This window comes from Phocoena sinus, chromosome 5 (assembly GCF_008692025.1).
Source record: "Phocoena sinus isolate mPhoSin1 chromosome 5, mPhoSin1.pri, whole genome shotgun sequence".
NCBI classification, from domain to species: Eukaryota; Metazoa; Chordata; class Mammalia; order Artiodactyla; family Phocoenidae; genus Phocoena; species Phocoena sinus.
The window spans coordinates 119,987,418-120,010,690 of record NC_045767.1 but is presented as its reverse complement, the minus strand read 5'-3'; the positions used below and the strand labels follow the sequence as shown (position 1 = coordinate 120,010,690).

Sequence of the window (23,273 nt, the reverse complement as noted above, 5' to 3'; positions counted from 1 at the left end):
ACTTCCTAAAACTTGATGACTGTTAAGCAATTCCTTTTAGACTCTAATTGTGACCCATTAGTGGATCAGAAAATCCACTTACAACATCACAGAGAGCATTTTATCAGTAAGTAAAAAACAATATAATAGCAACTACAGAGTGTATCGCACATAACAGGAGTAAGTATTGCTTAGTCAAACTTTTGCTTCAGTTACACTGTATACATACCATGCACATGTATACTGGACCACAATATAAAGTTCATTTTTTACTATAAGTGGCAGTCAAGAATTTTAAAGTCACTATCCTTAAGGATGCCCAGACTGCCCATTGTACATCATTAAAAACACTGTCCTACATACAGTTAGGAAAAAAACAACAATGCAATCAAGGAATATATACTCAATATTGAAAGATAGCTGAGAGTCTTGATGATCTGTTCAGAAAGAACAAAAAGGTACAGAGATGACAAAACTCTAGACCTTGCTTTATGATTTTAGAATTAGGATGGACTACTAACAGTGTGACAAAACTGAATTAACGACAGGTCTGCCTTATTTAAATTAGCGATCTACCTTCAGAAAACAAACAGAGGTTGCCAGAAAGGGGGTTGGGGGGGCGTGAATTAGGTGTAGGGGATTAAGAGGTACAAACTTCCAGTTATGAAATAAATTAGCCATGGGGTTGTAATATACAACATAAGGAACATGGTCAACAATATTGTAATAACTTTGTGTGGGGACAGATAGTTACTACTTATCAAGGTGATCATTTTATAATGTCTACAAATGTCAAATCACTACATAGGACACCTAAAACTAACATAATATTGTATGTCAACTATATTTTAATTTAAAAAATAAATAAAAATAAAGGAGTGAAGTTATGAGTGAAAATTAATTAATTAATTAGTTTAATTAAATAGCTATCTACCAGCAAGTGGAATGCAAATAGTTTTATACTGCACCCTATTTGGCTTTAAACAATATTGATTTTTATTATGCTTTGATTTAACAGAGTTGAACTTGACACAAAGAAAGCAGTTGTCTAAGAAAGGGCAGTGCTTCCCAGAGCAGAGACAAACAGGATGAGCGCCCAGGGCCTGAACAGTGAGGATGGGGGAAGGTTGAACGATTAGGGCAAATTCCTCCCTCAACATTTTATACAGTGGAAATCTGCTTATAATAAATGCCAAGGAGCTAGGCAAGATTTGAGATTACACAGTGTAGATAATTACACAGGCTCTCTACTTGACTAAACTTCAGTCAGGTTCTTCTAAGTCCTCTAGGCTTCGGCCTTGCGTCCATCCTTGTAGGGCTGGCACTGCCCAGTTTTAGCAAGAATCCTGCCAAGTCTGTTTAGAGAGACTCCCCTAGCCTTAATATTTGATATTATCTTAATATCCTCAGTGTCTGGTCAAGTTCTTCATTCCTCACCCTGATATCTGATTACCCTGGCTTCAGCAGGAATCCTGTTAGGTCTATTTAACCAAACTCCCTCCCTACCCCTGATGTTTCCTCTTAGTAACTTCCCATCCACTGACCCCCACTCTGTTCCTTGGCTATACATCCCCACTTGTCCATGATGTATTCAGAACTGAGCCCAGTTCTATACTGAGGTCCCTTTTCCCCTATTGCAATAGTTCTTGAATAAAATCTGCTTTTATTACCTTACTGTCAGACTCTGGTTTTCTTTAACAATACCAAGTATAATAACCATGTAATTATACTACACATCACATAAATTCTTTCCTTCATTCAACAAGTATTTACTGCATCATAAAATTCTGTGTATGACATTGATGGAAGGAGTGGAAGGTGGAGGGTGACTACAGAGAAAGAAATAGTACAAAGAAAAATAAGTCGTCATACCTTCCATCAAGAAATCAAAATAATTTCAGCAGAAAGAAATCCGATACACCGGTATCTATAAAACCAGAGAGAAAGTGATAAAGTAATTACAAAGAACTATGAGAGTTCATATAAAGCAGAAATAATATGCAGAGGAAATAGTCAAAAACGACTTTGAGGTTAGAATTCCGGGAAAGTCGAAAGAGGATATTGCTACTGGTATGATTAGAGAACCTAGGAAAAGAAAGGCATTTCGGAGGATGGTGGCAAGTTTCATTTTAGACATTTAAAGTAGCAGTGGTGTCTGTGGGACACCGGATGCAAATGACGAGTGAGCTTTCTCTGAGACAGCTAGAGGCCGGAGAGAAGGATGTATGTGGCTGTCTTCTGTAAGGAGATAGCAGTTAAGTGGGAGTGGAGGAGATCATCAGGAGAGAGAGTATAGAAAGAGGAGAAAAACTTTGGGAATACACATATAATTTGTGCAAAAGCAGGAAAGGGAGCCAGAAAATAAGACAGAGCGACATAAGCCCAAAACATAAGAAATAATTAAGGCCAGTGAATGCTTATCATTTTTGCCTGCCTGAGACTCCTTCCCCATCATCCAGTAACAAACCACCTGCCTGCGATGGGAGCCTCCCTCTATGTGATTTAGTTGGGGCTGACCAGGGAACATAGGACCCACACTTGTCCACTCTCTGGTGGAGCTATTGAAGAAATCTTCTTCCACTAGGATTGCTACAAGTCTGTGGGCTCCTTAGGCCACTTTTCCACCATGTGAAAGCAGGTGAACTAATAAGCAGAGAAAGGCAGGTACCCAATACCATCACTAATCCCCTGGATACATCTGTGCCTAAAGCTGCTTCTGCCCTTGAATCTTCAGTTACCTGAGTCAATGAATTTCCTTTTTGACTTAAGCTAATTTCACTTGTTTCTTTTGCTGACAAATGAAAGAGTCCTAACCGATATATAAAGTAATTATTTAAAAGACTTTTTTTTTTTTTTCCTGTGGTACGCGGGCCTCTTACTGTTGTGGCCTCTCCCGTTGCGGAGCACAGGCTCTGAATGCGCAGGCTCAGCGGCCATGGCTCACGGGCCTAGCCGCTCCGCGGCATGTGGGATCTTCCCAGACCGGGGCACGAACCAGCGTCCCCTGCATCGGCAGGCGGACTCTCAACCACTGAGCCACCAAGGAAGCCCTAAAAGACATTTTTAAAGCTAGCAAAGGAATGTTACGTCCAGAACCTGTGTGAAAACAAAAAGATAAGCTTCTCCACCCTTCTTCCTTTTCCCAACACATGGGCTGTCTTCTCTACTTGGCTGTCTAGTCAAATGGCATCCACTAAATAATACAAAGCAATAAGACCATATGATCCCGTACCCATTAAGCCTAGGCCTTCACACTATGCCACAAATGAAATATCATCCCACTCAAAGGTCACCCCAGAGGTGGTTTCAGATTCTGTTTTGCACGGCCTGTGATTCTGTGGAAGCTGAGCAGCTCACCTTCCCAATAAGGCCACGGCTACAGGTATGGCTGAGCTCTCAAGGCAGGGAGAGAGAGCTCTCCTGATGCATTTAGACTCAGTGACGATCAAAATTAGAATGAAATATCAAGTCCTGTCAGTTTTTCTGGGTTGTCAAGTAATTGAGTCACACAAACTTTTTTAAACCCAGTATTCCTGCATTTCAAGCAGAGAAGCCAATATGTTGCTTCATCCTTTTAAGCTACCATCATATAACCATACAACTACGAGGCCAGGAACTGGTCTCAGATTGTTGAGTGTATTAGGAAGAGGAAAAGATGAAGATCCAAAATCATTATGTAATGGGAAAGAAACTTCTGGAATCCTTGAGCTCATATCCACCTTAGTATTTACTAATGCTAATACTAACAATATAATACCGTATGCCTGGCACACAGCAGGGCTTAGTAAATACTTGTTGAATGAACAAATTAGTACATGAATGAATGAACCCCTCACTTGTCTTCACAGTAATTTTTAAAACCAGTTGCAAAACCTGTTCATAGTAGTAACCTAAACAAAATGATATAAAAGCAAAACAAGTATAAAAGCAGAAGATGATGAAGTATACACAAGAATGTTTCAAATATGGCAACTGGACAAATATCCCAAGAGAACAATGTAAATATTTAAAGCTTTAAAGGGTGGTTTGAGTTTAACAATTGGGAGGCCATTTCTGACCCTGAAACCAGTGAACAGTCCCATTAACTTTCCCCTTCAGGGGCGACCGCACAACATCAAGGAATTGGTGATTTAAATGCTCCACTCTGGCAGCAGGAGCGGCGAAGTGGGAATGACCATGGGCATCGCTTCCAGGTTTGTTCCTGACGCAACAATGGAACTACCCAACCGCAGTTACAAGGAACTTGCATACCACTTCCAAACCGCCTGGCTCTTGCACAACATATATATGTGCTCAATCACCCTCTACCAACTTTCTTTTGAACTTTTTCCCAATTAATTTCCTCTTTAAAGTTTACTCATGATTACTTCACCATGATAAAAGAGTTTTCTAAGGTTTGAGCAAAGAACATTCTAGAAAGATGATCTTCTAAGGTGTAAAAGGTGGCTAATCAAGTGATCCCAGCTCTGTTTCCTCAAGATTTGTTCTTCCATTTTTCCCGCAGATTTTCTTACAGTTCTTACTGAAGCCACTATGGTGCTGATGCAGTCCCTCCCACAATGTACACAGGCGTGCACACACACACGTGCTTATACACATTCTCAAAGCTCTTCCTTAAGAGTAGACAAAAAGAGCCTTTCCTGGATATATTATTTAAAGGAGAAAGATGCTTTATTTTATGATACATTGATAAGGGAAAAAACAGATTATTACAAAGCAATATGTATAGAATGATACCACTGCTCTAAATAAGGTTAAATAAAATCTGGAGATATGGTGCAAGAGGGTTCCCTTTTCTCCACACCTTTGCTCCACACACAGCATTTAATAACAGTAAATGCTGATATTAAGATAAACAGCATTTACTGTTTGTAGATTTTTTGATGATGGCCATTCTGACCAGTGTGAGGTGATACCTCATTGTAGTTTTGATTTGCATTTATCTAATGATTAGTGGTGTTGACCATCCTTTCATGTGTTTGTTGGCAATCTGTTTATCTAAACAGATAAATCTGTTTATCTAAATGTCTATTTAGGTCTTCTGCCCATTTTTGGATTGGGTTGTTTACTTTTTTCATATTGAGCTGCATGAGCTGCTTGTAAATTTTAGATATTAATCCTTTGCCAGTTGCTTCATTTGCAAATATTTTCTTCATTGCCGCTCTATTTACAATAGCCAGGACATGGAATCAACCTAAGTGTCCATCGACAGATGAATGGATAAAGAAGATGTGGCACATATACACAATGGAATATTACTCAGCCATAAAAAGAAATGGAAGTGAGTTATTTGTAGTGAGGTGGATGGACCTAGAGTCTGTCATACAGAGTGAAGTAAGTCAGAAAGAGAAAAACAAATACAGTATGCTAACACATATATATGGAATCTTAAAAAAAAAAATGGTTCTGAAGAACTTAGGGGCAGAACAGGAATAAAGAGGCAGACGTAGAGAATGGACTTGAGGACACAGGAGGAGGGAAGGGTAAGCTGGGACGAAGTGAGATAGTGGCATGGACATATATACACTACCAGATGTAAAATAGATAGCTAGTGGGAAGCAGCCACATAGTACAGGGAGAGCAGCTCAGTGCTTTGTGTCCACCTAGAGGGGTGGGATAGGGAAGGTGGGAGGGAGACGCAAGAGGGAGGGGATATGGGGTATATGTATATGTATAACTGATTCACTTTGTTATACAGCAGAAACTAACACACCATTGTAAAGCAATTATACTCCAATAAAGATGTTAAAAAGAAATCTGGAGATAACATGCTTCAAAATGTTAACAGTGTTTACCTCTGGTGGTGAAATTATGAAAGATTTTTTTGTTTTTTCCTTTCTGCTTCTCTGTATTTGCCAAAGTTTTAGGCAATATGCATGTATTCCTATTTTAATTAAGAAAATAAAGTTAAGTCATGAGGGTTTTCCAATCTTTGTACAGGTTCCTCCAAACACAATTAAGACAGGCTGGAATTTTTTTTTAATTTTTACTAAAGAAAAAGAAATTTTAAAAGCTGTGATACACTCTTTAAAAGAGGTTTACAACATTTTCTGATGACCACAGCTACTGACAAGGTTCTCAGCCCTGCCCCCGCTCTACGTGCAGTTTCCAAGGCTCTCTCACCCCCAGAAGCCTGGTGTGGTGTCAGAGCACAAGTAATCTGGATTTTTGACTTCATGATCCTGACCTGGCTCCAGGGGCTGGGGCCACTCTGCTTTCCATCACCAGCAAGATAGTCCCCTAGGCCTCCTCCCTTTTGCTGCCAAGACCGAAAGGTCTTTTGGCCTTGCTTCTCGCCAAGGGCTCCCCACTAAGTCCCCTGGGAGATAAAGTGTGGAAGGCTTGCCCCTTCTCCAACTCAAGGCTGGGGCAGATGCCACAAGAAGTGAGCTCATCCTCAAGGTCATCTAACCTCTGCGTACGTGGAATGACCTTGTCCATCACAGACCCAATCATATCACAACCCTTTGGCACAGTGGTTCTCAAAGTGCAGTCCAAGGACACCCCGCCCCGCCCCACCCAGGGGTTACCAAGACCCTGCCAGAGAAAATGCAAGGTCAACATGATTTTCATAATAATTCTAAAACTGCATTTTCCTTTTTCACTCTCATTCTTTCATGAGTGAACAATGGATATTCCAGAGGCTAAATGACATGTCACAACAGATGGAACACAGAAGCACATATGAGAATTCAACTATCTTATACTAAGCCAGACATTAGAGATTTGCAAAAATGTAAGACAATGCCATTCTCCTCACTAATTTCTTGTCATGGTAAATACAGTTATTTTTCATTTGAAAAACAAGGTTAACGTGACATGGCCTTATTACTGTTATTTTTTACATGTTAAACAAATATTTTAAATTTTTCTTAACATTAATTTCTGTAATGGTAGATATCAATAGATATAAACCACATGTACTTTAGTATATTGGGGTCCTTAATAATTTTTAAGAGTAAAAAAGGGTCCTCAGACCAACAGGTTTGGCCTAGAGCATAAGAATGACAGATGGGCCCTTGCATTTAACTGACAAGTTGGGAACTTCTAACTAACCTTACCCAATACATGTCTCATCTTGTTTATCCTTACTCACCCCACACACAAGACTATTTCTACTGAAATACTGCCGTTGTCAATCTTCTGCTCAAACTGGCCCCCAACACACACACCAAAAAAAAACTTTCCTTCTCCCAAGAGTCTAAAGACCTAACACTGAAGAATTATCTGTCCCCAACCTTCCTTCCTCCTTTTGCCCTCCACCAAAAGCATCCTTAAACTCTCTGTTTTAACCAAGCAGTTCTAATGCCTTGTATTTTACCTTCACTCTGACTTTGCATGCCCCATGAGCCCTACCTAGAATTCTGAGATACCTCCTCTCAAAGAATCCAACTTCTATCTGTCCTATATTTGGCCCCACTGCCTCTACTTAATATTGCTATGCTCTCTAGATTCCCCTACCCATAGGATTTACATGTTTAGCACTTACTGTGTGCTTCCTCGTATTACCATCTGCTCGTGAAAATAGATATCTCTTTAATAAGATCATGAACATCTAGAGAGGAAGGATGTATTATTTCATATCTTCCTCAACTCCTAGCAAGCTTCAGACACGTAAGTCACTCAACTTATAACAATCACTAACATGATAGATTAAGGAAAGGGCAGGGAATGAAAGAAGATTAGAAACTAGCACATAGTGACTGAATATAATTCTGAGAAATACAAATTGATAACCTGAGACTTATTTACTAGGAACTCTGAAGAATCAAATTTTCTAGTCACAAGTTGCCTTGTTCATTCTATAAAACTTACCCAGCATCAATTCAGCAGAGCCCTGACACTACAAATAAACTAATACTGACATCAATGTTTCCAAGTTGCCATAAAAATTACAGCTATGGGCTATGGAGAAAATCTGAGTCTAAATTATGACCAAAGAACTCTAAAAATTTCAGAAACTAGAAGGAATAAAAACTTAATTATTTCCTTCTACTGATACGACACACAGGTTCAATTTTAACATACTATTTCTTTTCTACTATTTTTTTATTAATGTGTCTGCATCAAATAAACGGATTGCTGGCTTACTTTGAACTAAATGAGACATCTAGGTTGACTGAAATAATTTTAGAAGTTATATTGGTGTAAAATTTCTTGTAAAAGGTTGAAGTTATTCATTCATTTAACAAATATTTCCTGAATACCTACTATATGCTAGACACTATGCTAGTTACAGGAATAAAGAAGGTGACTGAGATAAACCCAGTCCCTAACCTCACAACAGATATCACAGACTAGTACAGGGTTCAGATTTTTTTAAAATAGTAGTTACAGTATGGCTTAGTAAGTGCTAGGGTAGGATCCATGAATGTGAAGAAGACAGAATAACTAACCTACCCTAAAGGAATGGGATTGTCCAAGGATTCCTGGAGAAAACAACATCTAAGATGAGATGTGAAGAAAAAAGGAGAAATAAAGTTGGAAAACTATGGGGAGTAAGGGTAGGTACTGCAGGGCCTTAAATACCAGGCAAGAAGTTTAGATTTTATTCTAACAGTAATTAGAAGTCATTTGAAGATGGTGAAATGATCAGATTCACGTACTTGGGATATAAATCTGGCAGCAATGTGAAAGATAGGACACGGGGCAGCACGGAATGCCGTGGGCAGCATAACGCCAGGCACAAACAGAATGCAAGATCTGTATCTAATTAAATCTCACAACAATCCCATAAAGTAGATAAAATGATCCCCCCTACACTAGAGAGAACACTGGAATTTAGAGATATTAAGTAAGCAGTATTTAAGCTATTGTGACACGACTATGTGCGTTTGAAATGGGAAGTAGAGATAGAGAGGACTCAAGAATAACATCCCGTTTTTCAGCTTAGTCAGCGGAGTGGATGGTGACACTGATCAATGAGACTGACAAGACAGGATTACAGTAAGTCCTCTACATACGAACCTTCAAGTTGCGAACTTTCCAAGATGCGAAAGTGCATTCGCATGTCCAATCACATAAGTTAGTTCACGTGTCTGGCGTACATTGTCACGTGCGTGCATCCTCTACAAGTGGTTGTGCTTTTGTGTACTTTACTGTACAGTACTGTATAGAGTACAGTAGTATAATATCCTTATTTCAAGCCCAGGATGTCCAGAAGCAAGCATAAAAGCAGCAGTGATGTAGCTGGTACTGCTAGGAAGCGCCAAGTGATGACGATGGAAACAAAAGTAAAAATAATTGAGAGAGTGGAGCGAGGCTACAAGATGGTAGATGTTGCGCATTCTAATAACACTGAACTCCCTGCTGTGCAACACAAGGAGCTTACTAATGAAGACCTGACGGAATTGGAGGCCCAGAGAAAGGACAAAGAGAGATGAGAGGAAGAAGTAACTTAAGAACCGAAGAGATTCACAACACGGGAAATGGGAAGGGGATTTTCCCTTTCCCTTCCCTTTGAGGAGGCGCTGTTAGTTTTTGAGGCACAGGACCCAAACTTAGAATGGTGCACAAGGGTTGCAGCAGCCGTTCAAAATGCAACCCAGTGCTACCGTGTCATCAATGACGAGAAAAAAAGAGCTACTACCCAGACATCACTGGATCGCTTTTTCAAGAGGGTAGATAGAATTGAATCCAGCAAGGAACCAGAACCTGTGGCCTCAGTGTCAGGCGTGAGTGAAATTGCAGCTTGCCCTCCGTCTCCTGTTGCTGACGATCCTTCAGCTCTACCATCTCCCACCTCCTCTCTCTCCTCCAGTCAGTAACTCTTCGTGCCTGTTCACTGGATGCCAGCCCCTGATGCCAGCTGTTGTACTGCACTGCTGTACTTTTCAAGGTACTGTAAGAGTAAAAATGTTTTCTTTATTTTGTGTGTTTGTTGGTTTTTTATGTATTATTTGTGTGAAAAGTATACTATACAGCCGATTGTGTTACTTGGGTACCTAGGCTAACTCTATTGGACTTACGAACAAATTGGATTTACAAACGTGCTCCTGGAATAGTACTCATTTGTATGTAGGGGACTTACTGTACCAGAAGGTGTTGATGGAGAAAGGATGGAGTTGATGAGTTCCATTTGGGACAGGTTTAGACCTGCTGAGTTGGAGAGGGGAGAGAGTTAGACATCAGTCGGCAACCAGGATGTGCATGGCTAAGCCTCAGGAGAGAAATGTGAACTAAGCCAACCTAAGCAGAAAGCACCCACAGACAGGTGATAACTGCAGCCAGAGGAGCGACTGAGGTTGCACAGAGAGAGTGTGCAAAATCAAAAGGAAGAGTGCTTAGGATAGAACCCCAAGGAACACCGATATTTAAAGGATGAGCAAAAGACACTGAAATTGAAAAGAAGCAGCCAGAGAGGTAAGAAAACCAAACCAAAGTAGACACAGCTGTGGGCAAGGAGAGGATGTGTGTCAAGTAGGATGTGTTCAACACTGTCGAAATTAACACAGAGGTAAAGCCTGAGAATCTCTCATTGCATTTAGCAATAAGAAGGTCTGGGTGACATCCTATAGAGCAATTTTAAGGAAGTATTGGGGACAGAGCCATACCGCAATGTGCTGAGGAGTGTCTGGAAGGTGAGAAAATGGAATAGACTTCATACATGTCCACCACCCAGTTATATAAAGAAAGTAAGGCACGAAGACCATGGGCTATTCAGGGAATTCATAGCACAGGGGCCACGCTAAGGCAGCACCTGCCTAAATCCAGCACAACGGAGAAGAACTGAGGATTCAAAATCAGCACCTCTGTTCTCCCAGTCAAATTTGGGCACCTGGTGACTTCTGCCAAAGACTTCTTTGTGCCTCAGTTTCTGGGGAAACTGCTATGTCCCAATTCTCTCACACAACACTGTTTGGAGTATCAAATGTCAATGATCAGGAAATAACATTGCAAGGTTGAAAAATAGCTTGTGAAGAAATTAATAACCTTGTTTTAGAGCTAGACCTCACTATTGCAGAGACAGCTCCAGCAGGAAAAATAGTAATAATAATTTTTTTTTCTTGTTTTCCTGAAACAAAAGAAATCTCAGCAGAAAATACCTTCCTGCTTTCAATGATTGTACTGTTCCCAGTGGCTTCAGGAAACTAGCATCAGTTCTACTGACACCGAGGCACTTGGATGACATATGAGGCACTAAGATTTTTGGAAAATAAACCAGCCCCTCCGTAGGAGGATACTCTTTGGTATATGTGGAGCAACAGTGGAGAGACAGCCTGGGTTTTGAAGTCTAGTCACTCTGGACTGGAATCCTCACTCTGCCACTTCTGAGCTATGACTCTGAGGGAGGTATTCAACCTCCCTGAGACTGGGTTTCCTCATGGGAATACCTAGAGTACTCCCCCTGTGAGATTAAGAGGCTTAATGGGATGGTATATAAGAAGGTACTGAGCACAATGCCTGGCACACGATAAGTACTCCATAAATGTTAACTATCACTTCTATTAGGATAGGACCTGCTCCCTCTGCTGGAGTGAAGGTCCTACCTGAACATTTACTTAAATGGCATTCACCCCAAGATTAGGGACAGAGCCAGTGTCTAGACTTTCTCAAAAGATGTGTAGGTCAAGTAACCAAAGAATATACATGAATTCTGAGATCCCTGCTCCTAAAGAAAACTGCAGAGCATCATGATTTGATATTCAAACTCAAGTACCTGGTATCATCAGTAGGGTGCATCCCTTAACAGAAGGGTCCATGTGTTTTCTAGCATATGTGTTCAATATTCATTTAAAGCAGGATCTGTTACTCAACTCAGAATCGTCTTACTGATTTTACCTCTCTCGTTTGAAGTTTGGACTAACTTCTCTTTCCCTGTCCCTGCAGAGACACATCCCTGACTTATCATAGTCAGACCAAAGTGGCTCCTGTCCTCTTACCTGCTTCCCAACTAATAAGGTCACAGCTGAATGTGGAGGACCCTGGGTTCTTTTGGCCTGCAAAACCCATACAGAGGTCCTGAGGTAAACCTAAATTTAAAAGCACAATTACAGGGCTTCCCTGGTGGCACAGTGGTTGAGAGTCTGCCTGCCGATGCAGTGGACACGGGTTCGTGCCCCGGTCCGGGAAGATCCCACATGCCGCAGAGCGGCTGGGCCCGTGAGCCATGGCCGCTGAGCCTGCGCGTCCGGAGCCTGTGCTCCGCAACGGGAGAGGCCACAACAGTGAGAGGCCCACGTACCACAAAAAAAAAAAAAAAAAAAAAAAAAAAGCACAATTACATCAATTTCTACAAGTATAATATGGATTTCCAATCATTCCCATTTCAGTATTGATGTAAAATTTGGACAAAAATAATAAAACAAAGCCAACTCCTAAATATAGCCTCAGAAGTCCTCTGGGAGGACCTAAGGTTTACATTTTCAGGAGTTCACATTTTTCAGGAGTTTATTACTAGTGTTTGATGAAAGGGAAGAAGAGACAAATGGTAAAAGCCTTTCTCAAGATGAGTCACCACTGAAACTAACACTGAAACCAAAGTCACTGGACTGATGTATTTCTCACTGAACTTTTTATTTCATTAATCCTTGCTGTCTTTTTATAGCCTTGCTTTCCTCAAAGTTGAGTAACCCTAAGGTGCTCAGGCCTCTAGTGAAAGACAATTTTGTTAAGGGTAGTTAACTATTGTTAAGCTATATCAACTAATACAGCATTATAATATAATAACTATGCATTGAGCATACAGTTTGAGCCAGGCATGATGCTAAGTATTTAAATGCATTGTCTTGCTTGTTATTATTTTTTTAAGTAATACAGGTAATGGGAAAAAACAGATTATTTGTTTGAGTTACTACATGTAATACACATAGTAGTAAATATAGAAGTGCCTAAAATACAGCGATACTCAGTAATTATTATTATTGTTCTTATATTTTCGTTCACAACCATCCTATGAGTAAGGTTCATTTTTTCAATTCGAAGATGTGAAAACTGAGGATTAAAGAGGCTAAGTCATTTGCCTGTGATTCCCAGCTAATAAGTGATTAGAATTCCAGCCCAGGTCTGTTTAAACCCCAAGGACAAATTGTTAACCATTATGTTGTATTCCTACTACAGTTAGAGACCTAAGAAGCCCATTGAATATACCAATGACAAGTGTATTATTTTTGAATAGGTTCAAAAATAGAACTAAAACAGAACTAAAGTCTTAGAGGTCTTATCAATGCTCACTTGGTTTTTTTATTTCTCTAACTATTTAGTTAAGTATAAAAAAAGTCAAGGTATTAAATATTTGGACTTCAAAGGCATAATACTACTTTTCAGGTTAACACCTTTGATCTAGATTCACAGATTTTTGTTTTTGTTCTCCTTAAGCTTCAGGCCAAGAAAAACAACAGAGGACTTTTGGAAGGAGACAGAAACCAAACTAAACAAGGCTCCATTCTGAAGATTTTCTATGTTCCCACATCCCATCATCACAAAGGTAATTCAGTGATAGTTTCATTTCTTTATAAAATAAACCTCAAGGCTCAGCAAACCCATTTGGCTCCTGAAACAGACAACTGGGAACAGTTTGAGAATAAATTAATTAGTTTCAATTACAAACAGGAATCCTACCATCATCTGAAGTTGGAAATGGGAACACTCTCTGAAAACTACAAGTTTCTTAGGTTGTCTAGAGTTTAGTAACATTCTTTTTTTTTAAATAAATTGCATTGTAAATGATCCTAATATTAACTGTGTGCACTTAGTAATATGGACAGTCGCTTGAGGACATGCCACTGTGAATCCAAATAACTGGCAAACTCTTGTTACCAATCACATCAGGCTACCCTCATTAGGGGGTTGCTTTTCTTTTCCCTGAGGAATGCCATTCCTTCTCAACTTCAGGCCTGTTTTCCATGCCTATTTATATGCCTATTTTCCTCCCCCGACCTCTACTACCACCAAAAGAAATTTAACATAGAGGTTTCAAATGTATATTGAATTTAAAGAAAAAACTCAAACTGCAGTCATAGTTGAGAAGCAATGGGTTTTTACGATGGGGAAAAGAAGTCCCTGACCATCAACATCTCCCAATGTGGGCATCACCTGGAAACAGAGAGATGGTGTGAACCATGGAAAGCACAGAAGCCGAAAATCTCCCACCCAGCTACTCTACTTTGAATATCTCTAGAGAGAAATAAAGATCTATCTCAATGAAGGGGAAAAGTTTACCACTCCCTCTCCTGGTAACTGTGTGAGAGCTCAAACTCCCATCTAGCAGCAATGAGATTCTAAGAGTTAGTAATTCTGTTAGAGTTAGAACCTCTGTTAGGGTTAGTAATTCTGTTAAAGTAATCTGCTCACCTACTCTTCCCTCATTGCTTCAACTCATTCCCTAGCACCGATGCACAGTCCTCTTTCTCCAGTGTTGTGCAGTCAGCAATGCAGCTGCTTCACAGGCATGAAAAAGGAGGACTTACAGGATTAAGAGGAACAAACTGTTATGTATAAAATAAGCTACAAGGATGTATTGCACAACACAGGAAATACAGCCAATATTTTATAATAACTATAAATAGAGCATCATCTTTAAAAGTTGTGAATCACTGTATTGTACACCTGTAACTTATATAATACTGCACATCAACTATACGTCAATTAAAAGAGAAAAAAGAGGGGCTTCCCTGGTGGCACAGTGGTTGAGAGTCCGCCTGCCGATGCAGGGAACACGAGTTCATGCCCCGGTCTGGGAAGATCCCACATGCCGCGGAGCGGCTAGGCCCGTGAGCCATGGCCGCTGAGCCTGCGCGTCCGGAGCCTGTGCTCCGCAACGGGAGAGGCCACAACAGTGAGAGGCCCGCGTACCGCAAAAAAAAAAAAAAAAAAAAAAAGAAAAGAAAAAAGATAATTAACATGTTAAAAAAAAAAAAAAAAAGGATTATCTGCCAGAGAGAAGATGGCAGAATTTTTTTTTTTAAAAAAGGAGGACTTACATTCTAAACTGCCTGAAGAGAGAGTGAATTCATTGGCAGAATTCTTTTAGAGTAAAAGTGAGAACAGGACTGAAAAATTTAACACTAGACATGGATGTTTCTCCCATTACCTGCAGTCTATCCATAGAAGAAAGAAGAAGCTGATTAATATGCCTTTCTCCAGGAAAACTTCTGAAACTCAGAATTAGGAAAACTATCGTTGCCAAAATATTTTCTCCAAGAAAAATTCATTATATAAGAAAGAATTAAAGAAATTTTCATTCTATAAAAGAGAATTCATGTAACCCACAAGAAAATTCCTCTTGTGATTAATAGCACAGACACATTTGGCACAAGCAGATGTTCATCCAGTAAGTATTTTAAAAACCAAAACAAACAAGCAAAATCCTCCAAAAGGAGAATTGACTGACTTGTAACTCCTCCACAAGGTGTTTCCCAGAAGCCTCCCACAGAACATGGCTCCCAAAAGTATTTGTTTGGCAATTAATCGCACACAGCCCAGTGATACGTCTTGTAATATTTCTTTCAGTGATTACTTAACTACTGAAGTTTTGCCTTGCATACTTTTCACAAGTTTCCACCTTCTTTTCTTTTTTTTTTTTTTTTTTTTTTTTTTTGCGGTACGCGGGCCTCTCACTGTTGTGGCCTCTCCCGTGGGATCTTTCCGGACCAGGGCACGAACCGGCGTCCCCTGCATCGGCAGGCGGACTCCCAACCACTGCGCCACCAGGGAAGCCCTCCACCTTATTTCTTAATTAGATTATAAGCTCTCTGAGGACAAGGACCTGTTATCATCATTGTAGTTTCTGTAGTCTTAATACTGTTCCCTTAACATGACTAAGCAATGGAGCTCCATAAGCGATCGATGGTTTGTAACTTCTACTCATAGATCAAAATCTGAGATTAACAGTTGCCCTGGCTGGGGAGAGTATGATTTTCTAAACTATAATTCAAAAAATCCACTATAGGATTTAGGACTGCCTGAGGTTTTACCACTTACTGTGTGATTTTGGTCGAGTACTTAATCTCTCAGCATCACATATTTCTCATGTGTAAAATTAAGTTAATAATGGTATCTGTATCACAGGATTGTTGTGATTTTGAAATGTGTTAATACAGATAAAGTGGTTAAGAGTTATGTCGCACAGGAAAGAACCAATAAATCCTAGATATAATTATTTATGTTATGTACAAAAGGGTCTATGTGACTCCTAGGGTAGTGGGTAAAGATGCAAGTTTGGGAGTTAGAGATGGAAAGAATGAAGGGTATTTTCTCATATGGATCCCAATCATCCCTGGCACGAAAGCAAACTAAGCTCTTGACATCACAGTCAAATGAATTATGAGTGTCTCTCATTTTCCTAAGACCTTCTGGAAACAATGATCACACTGTACACAGTCAACTTAAATGAGAGTGATGTAATATATCAAAATAGATCCACTGTCTTGAAGGAAAAGCCACCGGAGACCTAAACACAACCTGGCCCTTCGGTCCGGCCCTTCCTGCCAGTTTCTCACCTGAACAAGCAGGTTGGAAGGCATTCCTAGAAGATTTACCCCCTTATTTCTCAGAATATAAAGAAAAAAAAAAAAAAGAGGGAGAGAGATGCTCTTTCTCCCCTCCATCCATGATCAGTGCTTCCCAGAACCTCCCTCATCTAATGCACCGTTAACCTCCAACCCAAGAAAAAGTACACTAAGCAACAACAAGCTATGCATACAACATGTATGTAATGACCACACACATACACCCCTTCTGTTTGCTACAGACCGCTAGCCTGGCCATCCATTGAAATAAGCCAAGAGTTACCTCACTGCCTCTCCCTCTGGCATCCTTGGGCCATAAACTAATGTAAGGAAAGATCTAACAATAGTTAAATGACTGATTGCTACAGGCAAAAGACTGAAGTAGAAAATATCTACCTTTGGGGCTTTTGCCTACTCTTCAGTCACGGCTGCTCTTCCAGAAGAAGGCAGAGCTTTTATGTACCTCCTGACGGCCTCCAGGATCAAGCAATCATTGCATCTCCTACAAACCACTGCAGTTTCCTCCTCAGCTCCTGTCTGGACCCACTCCGACACATTCCACACTCTCAAGCAGATGAATTTTCCAAAAACACAAGCCTGATCCCATTCCACTGTCTCTGAAATTCTTTAATCAGACATGTCGTTCTATCGTGCATTATAGTTACGCGTGCACATGTCATACGTCTACCTATTAACTGTAAAGTCATGTGAGGGCTCAAATTGCCTTACTCATATTAAACCATCTTCACTCATTCATTCAAAAAAATATATAATGAATACATGTTATGTACCAGGCACTACACTAGCCCCTAGAGAGATGAGTCAGATCAGTTCCTTCAATCTGTTCAAAATCATATTGGGTGTGTGTGTTGGGGTCGAGGAGAAGCTATATAAACAGAAATTTATAATACGTATAAAATTATGTCCATATTATAATTGCAATATATAATATGTTATGATTTCATAGGCACCAATTAATATAGGGTCACATAAAAAGGGGCTCCTACTAAACCCCTGAGCAGGCTAAGAAAGGCTTCTCGGAAGAAGTAATGTCTAAACTGATACCTAAAACATAAGCACACATATATGGGCGAACCAGGAACTACTGGCAGTCCATGAAGACTGGAATAATAGCAAAGGATAAAGTTTGAGAAATATATAGGAACCAGATCATAAAAAGGCTTAAGCCACATTAAAGTGTTTAAAGTTTATCTTGAAGGCATTTAATTGGTTTAATGAGTAATATGATTAGATTTGTACTTTTAAGGGACCACTCTAATCAGAGTATAGTAGTTATTTGAAATATTTGTTGGACACATGAATAGCTAAGTGTCGTTAGCATAATAAAAAATTTCAAGAATTCAAAAAGACAGCAAATCAGTGGTGGTTGTGATGCCCCAGAAAGGTTTTATGGAGTTTAGCTGGGTTTTTTAAAATTTAAGATTTTGATAGGGCAATTCAAGGAAAAAAAGGACATTGCAGCTGGAAACAGGAAGGGTGCAAGGAAGATGATGAGGTAGAAAAGTGGTTGAGTAGAAGTATAAGTGATTTCATAGAAGAATGAATAATTTAAGTTAGTGAGTGCTAGGTCTGGGCAGGCAGGTTAACGTCTCAGGGTCAACCTTGCGGTGCAGAGCCTCAGATGCCAGGCTTCAGATTTAGACTTCACCAGTCAAGAGACAGTTCATGGAGGAGATCTGAAAGAAGAGAGGCATACTCCAAGTATTGCTTTAGGAAGATTGAAGGTGAATTGAAAGGGATTTAAAAACAAGCTTCAGGCAACCTGTGAAAGAAAAGAAGAAGATGCGCTGCAGGATACGTATCAAATGAAAAAATAAAGTTAGGAGAGAGAAGCAAAAGCCTAAGGTGGAGTGATGGTGGGAAACAAAGGCTGCCTCACAGGCCAACCTGCCACACCCACGCCCACATCTCCATCAGGCCCACTAGGCCTCCTCAGGAGACTGAGTTATTTAAATGGAGCCATTTCCTGCGGCTTAGTGTGATCATTTAGAGGTGAGGTGTTCTGAAGGAGAAATTAAGAGAAAAGACCACTTGGAGAATGAGAAAGGAACATCTGAACAAACAAAAGGTGGCACTGAGCCCACTCTTAAATCCCCTCAATTAATCACCCAGGGTATTCACTCAGCTGGGGCTTCCCTTTGTATTTTAGAAACTCCCTGAGATACAGCAGACGTATTACACTCAGTCATGGGCCCCAGAGACCCCTTTAGATAAAAGAACTCCCTCCTCTCACTTGTTTGGGTTGCTTCTTCTACCTGCTCTTTGTACCCTCAGAAACCATAAGAAGCCAAACAGTAAACTCAATTATTCTATTGTTTCCAGTTTGAACTCAGGTCACTTTGATATCCCAAAGCAACAAGTTCTTTTAATAGTACTTAAGGACACTGAAAAAATACTAGAAGACCTTCCAAAATTGTCTCAATTTTTAGTACAGTAGTCCTATTACATGGGAAAAGCTGACCTAAGCCCTCATCCAAAGGAACAATGTCATCTGTAAACAGATCTCATAGAAGACTCAATAAATCCCTGGCCCAAAGAAATTAATTCTATCTTTTCAACCTTCTGCAAAGTCAGAAAATCAAGCTTTTCACATATATTATTATTCTACTTTGCTGCAGGTAAGGAAACTAAAATTGCATTCTTTAAGGTATGGAGATATTAACAGCCCTAAATTTTCCTCCAAACTGGATGACTTCCTACTGGAGCAGAAATAAATGTCAGCAAATTAATAGATTCTTCTGGAATGGCATTTCATTTGACACCATTTAACTGACGATTGGTATTTTCATTAGGACTTTTTAGAACATCCAACAGATGTTCGCTAGGTCTGATTAAGTGATAAATTTTCCACGGCTTCCCTTTATTTCCAAACTATGGGCTTCTTCCCATCTCTTTTTGATGCCCACAGAGGCCATAATGAGGGTAGTTAAATATGCAAACAGAAGAGTGAGAAACAAGGTGTCAACATACTTATAATTTACCTGTTGAGGTGTGTCCTACTTACTCATAAACTGGGACTCATACTGCTAATAAACTTAAGCAATTTTCCTAAATTATTTAGGTATATTTTCTGATGTCTTTGCCAAGGCGTGGCTCAGCGGTCTATTGTCCCTTTATAATTCATCAACACCTCCAGACATTGCGTGGCTCAGCGGTCTTTTGTTCCTTTATAATTCATCAACACCTCCAGACATTGCAACATAAGGAGATAATTTAAGTCAAAACAATGTGTGGGCTACAGATACGCAGCTGCAAGTCAAGTCCCCAAGCTTCTTTCCAAGCATATGACCGCCCCTACTCCTACCTAGAAATGCTTTAGTCAGGTCAGCTGTTTCCCCCACTTGAAGAGACTGCAGCTCGACAGAAAATACTTAGGAAGTTGTTTGCTTTATTTTCTAAAATATCAGTATAACATGGGGTCATTTCAGTTTTTCCAATGTATCATTTTTTACACATTGAACCAACTGTAATGCCACGCCAGAACTGGATCTATAGTTTACTAAAGAACATGCATAAGAGGACCACAAAACCCTTCTAGATCAAAGGGAGGTCACTTTGATCCCTCATGGCATCAGAGCCTTATACTTCTTGAATATTGCATGTTTTAAATGAGGTAAGATATTTCTAACAAAAAGAATGCCAAACTATAATGTTATTAGCAAGGAATTTATCTGATTAAAGTTTCCCTAACTGTAATCTAAGGTCAAATACATCGGGAAATGCTAGATTTCCAAGAGTGGAGTATAGTATGCAGCATTTCCCAAGCATCTTGGACCACAAAAACTTTTTGTAACACAAACTAATATCACGCAGAAGTGACAAACAATACAGAAAATACTGAACACTGCCATTCATCATCAGTTGTCACTGGAACCAGAGCAGAAGGAAAAAAAAATCAAAGCACTGAGTAAACAGAGTTTTTAAAAGTAGAGAGAAGTTCGGGGGAGGATGCCAAAAGCACACTTCACTTACTTCACAATTTTAAGAAATAATCATAGAATATTTATGACGGAAATAACGAAGAATCTATAATATCATCCTTTTTGCAGTTTACTAGCAGGTATGGTCTTAATTGCTCCTAGGTAACTCATGGTGACCCTTAAATTTTAGGAATTACCAAATGCCAGTATAATACTGTGAATATGTCCTAAGATAGGTTTGTTTGTTCGTTTTTGAATGAATGAATGAAAATTCGAATCAAACCCTTGACCTGACAGATGACTAAAAGCTATGGCTTTAAACCCAGTTCGACCCACCGACTGGATGCGTGATCTCGGTCTCAGGGGCCCCCTCGGCCTCCCTATCTCTATACAGTAGGCCCTTCAGACCCAAATGCCTCGGGTAACGTACACCAGAAAGACACAACTACATTACATCTCGATAGCAGTCGTTACCCACCGAGCTACTGTTAACGAGGGTGGCCTGTGAGCCACTGTCTCTGCCGGGAAGACTTCAGGACGCCATTCCTATCTAAAACGCATCTCCTAAGATGCTTCCCGCTCTCGACTACTTCATAAACTTTTGCATAAAACCTTATAACCACAAGCGTCTGAGGACTCAGTTCATCGGGCGTAAAACTGCAATTTCTGGCTCCCTCGTCACCGCCAGCACTTTAACCCCGGCCAGAGAGCCAGGTCTAGTGAAAAGCAGGACGCGCCTCACACTGGAGAAACGTAACGAAATTCTTTCTCAAACACTTTTCCCCATTAAACAGCGTTTCTGGGCAAATGGACGTCTCCGGAAACCCCGGCGGGGAAGGGCGGCCGGGCCCGCGCCCTACCTGGTTGAAGTGCAGCTGCCCGGGCTCGGGGTCGCCCTCCACAGGGGCGGCTCCCAGCTGCTCCAACAAGCGGCCGAGCTGCGCCGCCGACAGGCTCAGGTTCGCGCCGAACACACTCAGCACATCCTCGCTGAAGGCGAGCGCGGGCCCCGCCGCCTCCCCTCCGAGGCCGGCGGCCGCCAGGAGCAAGAGCCCAGCCACCGCCCGGCCCGGGGCCATCCTGGCCGGGGCTGCCCCTCGCGGGCCTGAAACGGACTGGAGCGCACAGGGAAGCGCCGGGCGCACCCGAGTCGGTGCCCAAGGGCGCGGGTCAGGCGTCGGCGCCGGTCCGAGTCAGCGGTGGCGCGGGGCGCCCTTGGTCCTCCGCCGCCTTCGAAAGAGCAGCAGCCCGCGACCTGCCGGGCATTGAAGTGGCGGTGCCGCTGGGGGTGGGGAGCGATAGACAGAGCGGGCCCCCGGGCCTCCTGGAGAGCCTGAGATAAAGAGGACAAAGGGGGACAGAGATAAAGGCCACCCGGCTACCGCCGGCCGTCCCCGGGAGCACTGCGAGGCCGGAGCCCTCGAACGCCCGGCCGGGCATGGGGCCAACTGCCCCGGAGCCGGGTTCGCAAACGTCCCAGGATTAGCGTGCAGTGTGATGACACATGCTCTTTCCGGCTAGAAAGCCCTACACCGCGCCACTTCTTAGGAAGAACTAAAAGTACATGGGCTGTAGAACCCCACCTCCTCTTCTTTCTTTCTGCTTAATTCCCTCACAGCAAACTTAGAAGGGGTGAGACGTGTAGCCCCCAGGAAGCTGCAGGAAATGGCCCCTCCGATGTCCTGGGGTTTGAGTGTCTAAACGGGACCCTCCCTCTCCCCAGATCTCTTCTCTGCAATGGCAAGCTAGTAGGTTAGCTAGCCTGCTAAGCTCTCACCTCGTCTGTTTCTCCGCCTGTTTATGTCCACGTGAGTCAGTCTCTCTCTCTCTCTCTCTCTCTCTCTCTTTCTCTCTTTCTTTCTCTCTCTCTCTCTCACTATCCCAGGCAAGTCCGCTGTGAAACTCCGAGATCCTGCCCTGCGCTCTTTACTGATAACTGGAGGCCCTGTCCCCGCCTCCCTGCAGCACGTGGTGACACATTCCCCGGCCTGAACTCCCGCGCGCGTCCACGCCGGGGCGCACAGCCTCTGGCCGTCCCTCCTGGCTGCCGTGGCGCACTCCCACCCTCGGCAGAGCCAGCTCCCCGTCGTCCCCCCTGGAGGTTACCTGAACGCCACCTCCTGGTCCGTATTCCTAGCCTCCTTTCTGGTCTCGACGGTCTCTTTGTTAGTTTGTTGAAACCAACTTCCTGGAATAGAGTCTGGAACCCTTTGCATTGTCTAAGAGATTAGCAGGAATTGGTTTTTTGTCTTACTTAACATCAGGAGAAAAAGGAAACCAAATCTGTAGCGGTGGTGGCGAGCTCTCTGAGCCGGCACTGCTCAAGCCGGCCCTTCCTGACGCCGCAAGGGATATCCGCAGATCAGAATGAATGTTTGTTTGTTCAGATGAGGGTTCAAGAAAAGCTGACTTAGGTGTGAGGTCAACAAGCTTGTGCAAAGTGAATGCGGTGTTTGAGGGCAAAGGTTGTGTCTAGTGGCTACAACTGTCCAGAAATAAAGTGAAACCACGAATCACTGTTACATGGCTAAGGACAATAAGAGGAACTCAAAGCGTTCTTCTTGTCTGTCATGGGGGAGAGTGCACAGCCTCCTAAAATAGCACATTTTAAAAGAGGCACTTAGTCCAGACAAAAGGCAGGGGAAAGAATCTCATTTCCCATGAGGAACTTAGATGATGGAAGAAAGAGACAGGGAGAGAAAATTCCAGAAGGATGAACATCCAGGGGGGACATAACTGCAGGGCTGTCATATGGAGAGGGTTTAACTGTGTTTTAACTACAGAGGGCAGAAGGCAGCAGTAACAGGGCAAAGTTACCAAGAGGAAAGTTTCTGCAGAAAATAAGGCACAACTTCTTTGGGAGGTAGTGATTTCCCCATGATTGAAAGTGATTCAAACTCAGGGG

The 23,273-nt window shown here is 41.7% G+C and overlaps 1 protein-coding gene across 2 annotated transcripts in view; it reads right to left on the bottom strand.

The window, feature by feature from the left end:
- SLC39A8 (solute carrier family 39 member 8) overlaps window positions 1-22,739 on the bottom strand; it is a 77,048-nt gene extending 54,309 nt beyond the window's left edge. The window contains exons 1-2 of one of the 2 annotated variants that reach the window (XM_032633484.1): window positions 22,475-22,739; window positions 21,229-21,701 (exon numbers count right to left, since the gene is read on the bottom strand). In XM_032633484.1, the coding sequence (XP_032489375.1) occupies window positions 21,229-21,447 (219 nt within the window). In that variant the 5' untranslated portion in view covers window positions 21,448-21,701; window positions 22,475-22,739. Of the gene's footprint in view, window positions 1-21,228; window positions 21,702-22,145; window positions 22,295-22,474 lie in introns of those variants that run through there. The other variant, XM_032633482.1, reaches the window with a different exon arrangement.
- Window positions 22,740-23,273: the final 534 nt, after the last annotated feature.